At 42.3% G+C, this 13,174-nt stretch overlaps 1 protein-coding gene across 2 annotated transcripts in view; it reads right to left on the bottom strand.

The window, feature by feature from the left end:
- ABTB3 (ankyrin repeat and BTB domain containing 3) overlaps positions 1 to 13,174 on the bottom strand; it is a 328,533-nt gene that overhangs the window by 93,263 nt on the left and 222,096 nt on the right. For both annotated transcript variants that reach the window (XM_073621224.1, XM_073621225.1), the window contains one exon: positions 5,494 to 5,698. In XM_073621224.1, the coding sequence (XP_073477325.1) occupies positions 5,494 to 5,698 (205 nt within the window). The remainder of the gene's footprint in view (positions 1 to 5,493; positions 5,699 to 13,174) is intronic.

Below are 13,174 nucleotides of genomic sequence, written 5' to 3'. Positions count from 1 at the left end.
TCGCAGGTTGCCATCCCAGAGCATCAGTGTTGTGAATGAAGCCGGCAGTAGAGGAAACAAGCGGCTGCGTTGAAGAGCCACATAAGCTAATGCTGGCTGTATAGCGCTGCCTCCTGTCACAGGTGGAGTGATACCAAGTGCACTCTGCCTGGGACATCAACAGCTGGCAATACCTGAATGGAAGACTGTTATTAAAGATAAGTTTATTACTAATATCACAGTGTATATTTGGGCATATCTGTTCTGCAGTGGTTACCGGGCTGCTTTCAAACTGATCCCCAGGTGCACCTGCGGGTTACCTGCACTGAGCCACGGACTTCTGTCATTATCTGCGGGTTTGATGCGTTTTCAGAAAGTGCACTACATCTGCAGGATATAATAGAAGTCTATGGCAAAGTGTAGCTAACCCTCAGGAAAGCCACAGGTGCACTGCACTGTACCCGTGGTGTGGGTAAACTGCAGCACATCCATATGAAAGCAGCCCTAAGCTCCTTTCACACGATAAGTCCGACCCAATCAGACCCTCCATTTACCTCTTATGTCCATTTACACCTGCCTATCTCCAATACAATCCGCTAAAAAAAACAGAAGGGGATCCGTCTCCTTCCATCTGGGCGGATGGGAATGGCCCATAGAGTAGAATGGGCTGTGTCTGTGTCTGCGTCTGTCATCTGCCTGATCCACTCATTGTGGCAAGCGACCGGTTACCAAGTCGCTTAAGTCCTCTTCGCACTTCAAAAGATTGGGCACCCCTGCACTACATTTTTCCGTCCAAATCAACTTTAGCTTATTGCTACATTTTATTTAAAATAATAAAAACTCTTACCTGAAATTACACTTAAATTACAGGCCACCTCTTTACTCCAGGGTGGTAGTGTAAGAGGGTCCTTCCTAAAGTGCCCAAGTAGCTTCCTGCTAACACAGATGCTGCCCATTGGTTGCCAGAAGCCCATTGGTTGCCAAAAGAGTCTTATCATGAGGTACTCAAACAGTCCTGGAGTCTTAAAGTAGTTCTACAGGCTGAAGTTTCTTTTACCCTGATGCATTCTAGGCATGAAGGTATAAAACCTTCAGTGTGCAGTTCACCCCCCCCCCCCCCCAATACTCACTGAGCCCGATCCCAATCCAGCGATGTGCATGAGAGCAGAAGCTCTTGTGGGTCTCTGCCTCCTCATTGGCATTGGCTCCCGCTGCTGTCGATCATAACCAGTGAGGAGGGATCAGGTTGTGGGGCCGAGCCACACTCTGTGTGTCTCATAGACACACAGAGATAGCTCGGAAGCGAGCACGCATGAGTGCCCCCATAACAAGCAGGGGGGCCAGGAGCATCGGTGGGGGACTCATGAAGAGGAGGATCAGGCTGCTCTGTGCAAAACCATTGCACAGAGCAGGTAAGTATGACACGTCATTAACATAACATAAACATTTTCATTTCTATAGTATTTAATCGTTTACCATACTTTCTACAATATCTGTGTTCTACTGTATACATTATCAAAAATTCACATGTTTATCTCTACCCATAACTCAAAGATTATGAGACACATTCTGTGTTGCTTGCTTATTCATTTTTTTTTTTAAAAATTGAACCTTTACAAACACTTTAATGTGGCTACATAGTGACATCATGACATGAAAGGTTTCAACAAGACCAGTCTGCTGGCTCAGCCTGCAGCTTCTGATCCCCAGTCCCCTTTCTCAGAAAAGGTGCCATGGAAAGTCATGTGACAGCAGATCCAGGTAAGTTTTTGTGGGTGTTTTGGGGGGTCGGATGGGGATGGAGGATGGGTGGCGAGTGTGTTTTTATTGGGGTGCTGCAAGTACCAGGGTGCAGTTTCCTATCTACTGTCTTGGATTCTGACTGTTTCTGCCTCAGTTGACCTCCACGCTTATGGCAAAATTACAGGTTCTGAAGCCATAAAAGTAATTCTCATAAGATTTATTAGTCTGGTCTGTGAGAGATTCCAGACTTTTAACTAGAGGAAACAATAAAATAAAACGGCCATTATGTATGCCTCCTTGAGTCTGAATTGACCACTTACCGGAAACATTAATGTAAGGAGGATTAATTATAGCAGAAAAACCTGAATTCTGTACAAATGTGGAAAAAATGGATACATCTACGGATAAAATAAAGTGCCTTTACAGACATGCCAACTAAGGAGGTTGCTTTATGCAATAAAGTCAGAAATCTCCCAAAAAGGCACATATTACTGCTTTTTGACTAGGAGCTTAAAAGTTGTATGGACAGCTGCAGTCCTGATTGGTCACAGTAGTGACATTTCCTCTATTCACTCTTCCAGGATGACAAAATTGATGGTTATGCCAATTGATGCCAATCCTAGTAATCCCTTCATAACGACTGGAGGAAATAACACATGAGACCTCCATCATTGCACACCTCTCTTCATTATTTGCAACAGGAGGGGTGGTAGCACCTATTTTATGGAAAAAGCTGTGGAACTCCAAGGTGGGTGGGAACAGATCTGACAACTGTAGAAGGTTTAGCTCACAAGTAGAGTCCTCAAGAGGTACAACAGTACAGTGACCCTTTAAACAACAATTCAATTAAATAAATAAAAAACACCCTATGGGAATACCCAACTCTAATGTTATTTCTGGTATTCTTAACAGTTTTCTACTTCGTACTGTTGGGTGGGGTTATCCATTAAAGTATATTTAAACTCATTGTTGAAACCCCAGTTAATTTTTTCCCCATCTGTCTCCCATTGGGAATATTTCTTTTCACCTTAAACCTTAAAAAATAAAAACCTGATGGGAATTCTAATCTATCACCACTCTAAAACGAAAAAAGAAAAAGTTTTAGCTTTAGATACACTTTACCTAGTCCTCTACTAATAGCTAACAACATGTGATCACAATTGTAATTGTACTTCTTGCTCCCCTATATCTATGTTCTATGTTGCCCCCTCTACCCTTGAAGATTTGCGGGGAAATAAAGGATGAAAGAGAAAGTTTCTCCCACTTTAGAAGACCAGAAGAGTAGAGCAAACTGTCACCCTTCTCAGCAGAACCATAGACCCAAACACAAGGTGTGAAGCACACATGTAATCCAATTTGCAAACAGAAGAAGAAAGAAGGGGGGAATAAATTAGCACAGTATTCAAAGCCAAGGTGTCGAACTTTGCATGCAGGAGATACAAGAATAAATTTAAAACACCACTTGAAATTGGGGGGGGGGGGTTTGCTCTTTCTTTATAATTAGGGATCAAAAGGTATACCATTGTTAGTAGTACAATTTTATCAGAAGAAAACAAACAAGCCTTGAGGATCTGCATCTCCTTCATCAAGGCTGAGTGACAGCCTAAATGAAATGCATATGAATGAAATGAAGTACAACTCTAGCTGAGATATAACTGGAAGCTGGAATGGATAGTTTGCAAAGAAAGGTGGTGAATTGTAAAAGTAAAATTTGGCAAAGAGTCCTGTAGAGCAGCATTGAAGACATTGGGGTACCCAATGCATGGCCTGCTGACTACATGCAGCCTGCTGGCTCTCTGTGTGCTGGGGTCATCAGAGGGTAGCAGAGCAGCAGTGGGATGCTAGGGTGCATTACAGCCCATTCATTTTGAAAGGGCTGTCTAACTTGATGCAATGTAACTCAAAACACTGCTTGTGCGGCCCTCTCTTAGTGTTGGGCCTCTTTTTTCATTACTCCTTTACCCCACACTGCAAGCATACTGGATATGGGTGTAGAGATGCAGAGCCGGTGAACTGTAAGTACACAACACATTAATCCACCAACAACAATAAATATGCAGCGCCTATAAAATAAATAATATTCATCGAATACTTATCCACTATGTGAACATAAAAATCAATATAATGCAAATGAAAAGCTAAAGGCTACAATAGTGAAAATAAATAAAGTCCCAAGAAATTGTTATAAAGTGTCTACTGGTGCCAAGAATAAGATTCCACCTTTATCCAAATCACACCATCACTTGTGCACAGTGATATTTGAGCAGCCGTTTATTAAATGCAATTTGAAAAATGCCAAAAATACATTAAAATGAATTTCAGTGCTTGCAAACATAATATAATACCCGATTTAGTGGTAAAATATTTAAGATTATGTTGCGTTGAGTAAATGAAAACCAAACACGTCAAGATTTAAAATTCTGCACGCCTGTGAAATGGCATCAAACTATGGCACCTAAAGTTGTTTATATGTGACTTTTACTTTTTCTTTAAAAATTGACCCTGACCCAATTCTCTCCTACATCCTGTGACTTCGCCATGGCCAGTGCCACTGTCCATCACATTAATAGCAGTGAGCACTGGTAGGGGGGCAGGACAAACTTGATATTTGAATAAGATTTGAATATAACTTTAGCTGCCTTTACCTTTTGATCAACTGTTTATTTTGCTCAATCTGGATTACCTAAATTTGTACCAAATTCACTTTACATGCTTCTTTTATCACCAACCAAACCCAAAGGGCCCATTTACACTGTTGCATTTTAACTCACCCAGTCCAACATGTTAAAACATGGTTCCTCATAATAAAGGTAATGGGGTTGATTTACTAAAGGCAAATAGACTGCACTTTGCATAGTGCAGTTGCACTCTGAAGGAGCAGTTGCTCCGGAGCTTAGTATATGAGCAGAAGCTCTGCTGACTTCCATCATCCAATCATGTGCAAGCAAAATGCATTTTTTTTTAAATTTTCCTTGCACATGATTGGATAGTCTTTGCAGAGTGAAACTCATTTACTAAGCCCTGGAGCAACTGCACTTGCAGAGTGCACAGTCTATTTGCCTTTTGTAAATCAACCCCAATGTCTCTTCCTATCACAGTACTGCACTGCAGTACAATTTAAAAATGAAGTATCTGTTTTTTTCTGCATTTTAGTGCATAAGACACCTATAACAGTTAATGGCAGCGCATCAAAATTTATATTACATTCATTTTGATGTTCTGGAAACATATAGTAATAAGACTTGATCAATAACTGTTAAACCTATCCACTCCAAATTTTCCATTTGAAAACATGCTTCAAAACGCATGTCAATGTACAAAGGAAGCACATGTTGATGCATTAAAATGCACCAGTGTAAGGCTACAAATAAACACGCACATGCAAAGATATAAATACAGCCTAAGGCTACATTCACACTTCTGCATGTGACCTGCAATGACTTTTTAATACAACTTAGGTGTGTTTTACACGTTTTTTAAGTGTTGCCATTCACCCCTGTGAAAGGTGCTTTCTGATGGAAACTGTGCCAAAGATTTATCAAGGAGGAATCTTTAAAGCACCAGACCTGCAGTGCACTGCTCACAAATGCAAAGAGGGGAACGTGAGAACTCCCTTGGTGCAAATAAAAGACTATACCATATATTTTGTTCCATATTATTACACTGAATATTATCCCTTTTTCGAAATGCCATAATACCAGAATATAGTGTATAAATAAAGCCATATGTTTAATCAGCATAAATGTTTAAGGAGGATTATCAGAGACTTACCTTTCCGTCTGAAGTGTTACTTTGGACGGTTCTACGTTTGGATTTTCCCACTCCATCTGTGGACAGTGCATGAAGTAACAGAGAGTATAAAGGGCTTCTGGCTCCCAGTACAGGGGCCCCTGCTTGTGGTGCATTGGCGTGCCGTTACCATGCTGCTTTATGTTGAGGGGCTGGAGGTGATGCATTGCCCGAGACACCAGGTCACCTGAGAACACAAAATGTGTATATATGCTGAAAAATATTCACTTTAAGCAACCAAATTTCCAAAATACATCAGTATTTACTAGCTGGATATAGCAGAAGGACACATTGACAGCTAGGCAACAACATTTTTAGATTAAGAAGTCTAAAATGGAAACCTGTGTGTTTCTCTAAGGAAAGGTTTCCTTTAAACAAACTTCTCCTCTAGCTAGGATTCCAATTGGGAGATTCCCCACCTTCCACTCACAGTTACAACTCTATCTATGTGTTGTTGCTGGTCTAGGGGGCATGCACTCTGTTGCTGCTGGCCTAGGGGGCATGTCCTCTGTTGCTGCTGGCCTAGGGAGTATGTTCTTAATTTTTTCTGACCTAGAGGGCATGTCCTCTGTTGTTGCTGGCCTATTGGGAAGGTCCCCTGTTGTTTCTGGTCTAGCGGGCATGTCTTCTGTTGTCGCTGGCCTAGGGAGCATGTCCTCTGTTGTTTATGGCCTAGGGAGGAATGTCCTCTGTTATTCCTGTCCCAGGGAGCATGTTCTCTGTTATTTCTGGCCTAGGGGAGCATGCCCTTTTATGTTGGCCTAGGGGAATCTCTTGTTATGGTTTCCAGCCTGGAGGAAGTGCTCTCTGTTGTTGCTGGTCTATTGGGCATGTCCTTTGTTGTGATTGCCCTCTCTTGTTGTTTGACTAAGGGGCATCTCTGCTGTTGTTTGCAGCCTAGGGTGAGTGTCCTCTAGGGCAGTGGTTCTCAACCACCCTAGTGTCGAGACCCCTTGATAAAATTTCCCAAGTTGTGTGGACCCCTAACAGTAAAATTATTTGGGTTGTCAGCACCCAAGGCAAGACAAGTGATTTGCGTCTCCTAACCCACGGACAGTTAGCGCTCCCTGAGTCCCTTCCACTTGTACAGTATTAAAATCCCTTATGGTACATTTTAGGCTGTACCACTCTTTCTCTTTGTTCTCCTTTCTTTCCCTTTTATCTCCTTCTATCCCAATTTCTTGTTTTTTTTCCCCCTTTCCCTCTCTCTAGCCGTCGTTCTTGTTCTTTCTCTTATTCTTTCTCTTCCTTTTCTTTGTTCCTCCCCCTCTTTTCCTCTCCCTTCCATGTATTCCCTATATTTATTCCTTCTCTTACTCCTTGGTGGGGGGGTTGGGGAAATGGGATGAGTGGCAGTGCTGGCGGGGAGTTGAACGAGTGGCAGTGCTGGTGGTGGGTGGGATCAGTGGCAGTGCTGGTGGGGGGTGGGATCAATGGCAGTGCCGGGGGTGTTCTGATCAGCCAACTTAGGTGCCCTTGATCAAGGTCATCTGCTGATCTGAGAACTGTAGTGGGGACTTTTAATGGCAACTATAATCACAGATAGTGTTACTCACTATGTGCCCCTCCCACTTCACATTCCTCACCAGTCAGCTAACCTCTAGTCTCTGCCCCCAGCCATGCTGTGAACTGAATGGGCGGCCGCGGGTTCCAGGAGCTGCCTAGTTGGGCGGCCACAGGCTCCAGGAACAGGCTGGGAGAGTGGTGCGGGATTCAGGAACAGGCCAGGATTTGGTGACCCCTGGTAAATCGTCATTCGACCCCTGGGGGGGGGGGGTGTCCCGACCCCCAGGTTGAGAACCACTGCTCTAGTGCATTCCCCATAGAAGTAAATGAAGAACTATGCATGAAAGTGTTGTAATACAGCCACTGTGTTTGCAGGGAATAAACAACAATCAGCTCCTCAGGAGGGCTCCCTGCCACTCCAGGGTAGGCTCCTGGCTCCCACACAGCAGAAGGGACCCCTCAGGATAATGATTCCAGCTCCATTCCCCCTCAAATGGAAATAACTGCTATGGGTGGAGCTGATCTTTATGTAATGTGTCATGGTGCATTGTAGTTTACATTATTTTCTGCTACCTATTTATTATCTTCCCCAATGACAAAACATTTGGTTGAGTTTTGTACTTGTTGGCCTGTGTTTCTATGGTAACAGCTTCTGAACATGTATAACTGTGCAAAAGAAATTGACTTTGTACTAACACAGAAGATTCTCAGTAAAAAATGTAGAAAATATTTAAATTACAAAAATGTTTAAAGAATTTAAAGAATGATTCCAATTTGCATCAATTACTGTGCCAGGCTTATTTATTCAAACGGCCACTCACAGAGAGAGACATTACAACCAGGAGCAACATTTCCCTGAATGATGGCCAAACACATTACAAACTGATTGTACAACCTATGTACTATTTCCTTTAGCTTTACCAGTAGCTACATAGTTTGAGGACGTGTTGAAATCTACCAGCTTATATCCAGGTCAGGTACCCACTACTTTGTTGTTGCTAAATCCAAAGGAGATTGCACAATAAGATTGCGTGCAATAAAAAGTGAAGGCCTAGACAATCCATTGACATAATATCCCATTCCAATAGTTGTTAAAACTTCCAGGGTTCTTCCAGCGTTTGCTACCCTGCTATTTGCTTTAGTTTCACAGGACACAGTAATGCCTTCCAACACATCTAGATGTGTGTATGATGCTGAAGATTCTTCAGCAACCAGAGTTCTTGAAGACAGTGAAGATCTAAGACACCGCAAACTTGTGCCTTTTAGCATGCCATCTACCAGCCATGCAAGGACCATGCTCCCCCTACGGGTTCAGGAGTTTCTCTCTCTCTTCAGCCACCATTGGTGGCCACTGATGACCCAAGACACAACACAGGACTTACATCAACCCAGAACCTGGTAATTTAGCTGAAGTTCAGTGAACCGCTAGCAACCTCTGCAGGAACCCTAGAGTTCCACAGATCCCTGGTTGAGAATGATTGCTGTACAGTAAACCACTGATATGAAAAAAGCTATCCAAATGCATATTTTTCTTGCTTGAAGCCTTTTCCTCTGTTTACTTCTTGGGGTCCTTCTTCGGGTGTCTACATCACTGTCTGTGTGATGCGGACACTGTCCGTTGGTGATGGCGACATTTGCATCAGCTGGGTACTCCCTCATAAGCTCCAACGGCAGAAGAACTCACCAAGGCGGTGAGGGGACCAGTTTCCAAGAAGATAATGAACAGAAAAAATGCTCAGTCCCCAAGGCAGGGAATTAGCTTGGATCATAGAGGAAACTGTGGCTTTGATCCATTGCACTGCAGGATGGCTTAGGAAGAGGTGTCTGGAATCAAGCCTGAGGAGAAAGATAACCAAAAACAATACACTATTTAAATCTCATTTGTGCCTGGAGTTGGGCTTTAAGTTCAGCTAACACATGTAATGTGTGCAGCCAGCTTAGGTTAGATAAGTAAAGATAGAATTCTAATTGGCTTCTGCACTCTGAACCCCGTCACTGAAAAAAACCCCAAAATATTTACAATGGCTAACAACATAGATACCAAATAAAATACTGGAAAATCTTACATTTTAAAAGGGGTAGTTAGAAAATAGGGTTAAAATGTGTTTCCTTCCAAATGTGCAAAGCTAAGTTCATCTACATGAGAATGTTTCCCTTCTGTGGCTGCATATAGGCATAATGTACAAAAATTTGTCACGTCCTCATATTTATTTGCGTTCCGTCTCACTCCCGAGAGACCAATTTCACAGCTTCTAACACAAACCAGATGGACAGATGGAGGAAAACCCAATATAACCCAGAAACACATCTCCGCATTTACAAACGTTAAGAGAGTCCTCAGAATCTCTGGTGGCTTCACTATCTACTGTTGTGGTAGCTCTGTAACATTTTTCACTTTGCCACAAGGAAGTTGTGGGTTAGAAAGGAAGACAATTCAGTAACATATGGCTCTCAGAATTTGTTTATTCCCTGCAAGCAAAGTGGATACTGCACTTTAACGCATGACAGGTTCATAATTATAGTGTGTCCCCAAATTTGTTGACTGCACAAGAGTGGTGGGCTGCAACTGTATCCAAAAAAAAAAATAGAATAAGAATAAAAAAGAGGAAATAGTGAGAGAGACAAGAAGAGAAGAGAGAAAGATTGTAAAAGAAAATTAACCTCATTAATCAAATAAGTGCAGATGCACCTAACGTTAAGCTTGCTAAAAGCTAAATAAAGTAATCTCCCCCCAAAAACCCTTTACCCTAATAACATTTCTAAATAATTCCCATCCATTTCTTTTAGATACTTTATTTTAGACTCAGTGACATAATAAGTGTGTCTTTGCGTCTCTCTATGCAATGCAGGCAGATCATGGCTGGTGGAAGATGCTGACAGAGTGCTGTACATAGCTTCCTGAAAACATCACAGCACCTTGCCTCTCTGGAGAAGTGGGCATTCGTACACAAATTGCATTTGCATGCAGACTATCCTAATAATGCCCACACATGAGCCTTCATGATTAAAAAACTGAAATCCAATGAATGAAGGGGCAGGGGCCGTAAGGCTAATGAGGAAATAGCTGGATGATGATGGGCATTCTCCGGCCAGAAACTGAGGCAGAGGAAGGAAGGAAGAAAAGAAAGAAAGAAAGAAAGAAAGAAAGAAAGAAAGAAAGAAAGAAAGAAAGAAAGAAAGAAAGAAAGAAAGAAAGAAAGAAAGAAAGAAAGAAAGAAAGAAAGAAAGAAAGAAAGAAAGAAAGAAAGAAAGAAAGAAGGAAGGAAAGAAAAAAGGAAGGAGGGAAGGAAGAGTAGGAAGAAAAAATGAAGGAAGGAAGTGTGAGATGGAAAAAAGGAAGGAAGGGAGATTGGGAAGGAAGTGTGAGATGGAAAAAAGGAAGGAAGGTAGATTGGGAAGGAAGGATAGAGGAAAGGAAGAAAGGAAGGAAGGACAGAAGAGTAGGGAGAAAGAGTGTGAAGGAAAAAAAGGAAGGAAGGGAGATTGGGAAGGAAGTGTGTGAAGGAAAAAAAGGAAGGAAGGAAGAGTAGGAAGGAAGGAAGAGTAGGAAGGAAGCATGTGAAGGAAAAAGGGAAGGAAAGGTGTGAAGAAAAAAAGGAAAGAAAATAAACAGGGTGAGGTAGGAAGGAGGGAAGACAGGTGAAGAAGAGAAGGTGAGAGGAGAAACATAAGGACTAAGGAATAGGGGAGAGGAAGGAAGGAAGGAAGGAAGGAAGGAAGGAAGGAAGGAAGGAAGGAAGGAAGGAAGGAAGGAAGGAAGGAAGGAAGGAAGGAAGGAAGGAAGGAAGGAAAGAAGGAAGGAAGGAAGTGGGGAAATGATGACAAAGAAAAAGTTAAGGAGGAAAGAAAGGAAAAGTGGAAAAGAAGCAAATAAGAGGATGTAAAGCAGCATTCACACAATAGCATTTCATAAACGCAAACACAAACTCTCGTTTTCTGCGCACGTGTGCCAAACCTGTGGAGTACACAAGTCATGCTTACGGTGTCATTCATTGCTAATGGTACCTCAAATGTGAGAAGCAGATACACATTTTTTTGTGTGGAAAAATGTCCAACATGTCAAACCACACTGTTAAAAAACAAGCAAAGGTCAAGGTGCTAAAAGCTGCATGAGCTACTTTGGCATGCTTGAAATGAATAGGCTGCCATATGCATGTAGCGCAAAGGCGTGCAAAAAACGCACATAAATGCCTGCTGTTACATGTCATGTGAATTGAGCCTAAAGGGGAAAAGATGAGAAAGACAGGAAAAAGGATGTCCAGAAAGGAGAGAGCTAAAGCAAGGAAGGATGAAGTACAGAAAAAAGGATGAATGATGAGGAGGATAAATTAGAGTATGGAGGAAGGGAAGAAATAGAAAGGAAGAAATGAATAGAATAAGAGAAGGAAGGAAGGGAGGGAGGAAAGAAGGAAGGAGGGAAGGAAGGGGAAGTGATGACAAAAGAAAAGAAGGGGTGAGTGAAGGAAGGAAATAAAGAGAGAGTATACGGAGTGATGACAGACACAGAAGAAAGGAAGGGGCGATGAAAGGAAAAGAAGGTGAGATAATGGATAATGGTTGTGAAAGAGAGGGGGAGGAAGGAAGGAAGGAAGGAAGGAAGGAAGGAAGGAAGGAAGGAAGGAAGGAAGGAAGGAAGGAAGGAAGGAAGGAAGGAAGGAAAAAAGGAAATGAAGGAACAAAAGTAAAGAAGAAATGAATAAAGGAGAGAAGGAGACCTTGGACAGACTTTTTTTATAACATGGTAAAAGGTTGTCGCGTATGATTTTTCATGTGTTTGAAGTGAACAGTCAGCTGAACACAGCACTGAACACGAGGCACAGCGGAAAAGCCCAATTTTATAGAAATTGACGGTATTTCAGGAGCCAGGTTTCCATTTAAGGGCTGAAGACAGCCAAATAACAGCCAGTACTGGTGCCAAGACTGTGGGAGATTTCAGAGGAGACAGATCGAGATACACATGATAAATCAGCTGCTTTAACGCATTCTTCCAGCCCCTTTTATCAAAATATTTATTTCATTGAATAATTTTCGACATATGGTTGCAGTCACTTACATGTCTTTGTTTATGGGCTATGAGGTACGAATTCCCAAGTCTGTTTTAACCTAATTGAAAACATTAGTATAAATGGGACACACCCAGACCACATACAGCTATAAAACACGTTATTAACGTAGAAGAAATGATACATCTTCAACAAACCGTGCAGAAGGAGCAACGTACAACACACATAGCAACCAGTCAGAATCCACTTTCCTTTCATTTCTACACGTAGCCATCCTTGGGCACTATTATATCAGATACCTGTGTAGTCCATCTTACTTCAGGCCCCCACAGGCCAGATGTGTATATAGTCCACCAAGGTTTTTTTTTATAGTGGGCACCTCCTCTTGGTGGTGTTCGGGTCAGCGTTCTGTGAGCGCCCCCCCCCCCTTATCTCTAAGGGGCATGACTGTGATTTTTTTTTTTTGGGGGGGGGGTTTGGCATGTGATGGCTGAGACCCTCTACAGCTGCACTATAGATGATAAGATGGATTTATCCAAACTAATGGAGCACCTTGAGATAAATCACACTACAAGTCTGTCCTACTCCTGAAGAAGTGGCATTGCTGTGAAACGTGGCATTTTCAAAGGGCACACTTTCTCGTGAATAACTGTATTTTTATTATTCTTGTGTGCATATTTTATGTATGAGTTGAGATATAAAACAACTGTGTTACACAATAAAATATATGCTTTATCCATTAAATTTAGCATTTGTAAATGAATTTGGCTTTAAAGACCTTTAATCATGCTGTAGGCCCATTACCTTAAGCGTTACTAAGCTACTGTAGTTGCTAAGATGTTGATGGCTGAGCTGCACTACATTGTTTGATGTTTTTGCGCAGGCAGAATTATTGAGCCGGTTGCGATGATGCAGGCACCTGGGTCGCACAGTGTTGTCCTCGGTTGTTATGGTGCTGGCACTGTTACTGAGTTGGTTGCTGAAATGCTATTGACTGGCCACACAGTGTCATTGGTTGTTATGATGCAGACAACTACATCCTAGCAAACCCCGGCACTGTACAGCTTAGATGCCAGTGTCCTAGCAACCAAGATGCACAGCATTCTTGGTTGCTAGGACACTGGCAGCGGGGACCCAGTGTCATTGGTTGCTGT

This window comes from Aquarana catesbeiana, linkage group LG03 (genome assembly GCF_042186555.1).
Source record: "Aquarana catesbeiana isolate 2022-GZ linkage group LG03, ASM4218655v1, whole genome shotgun sequence".
Lineage (NCBI taxonomy): Eukaryota > Metazoa > Chordata > Amphibia > Anura > Ranidae > Aquarana > Aquarana catesbeiana.
Note: the sequence above shows the minus strand (reverse complement) of the source record. Positions and strands in the feature narration are given on the sequence as shown.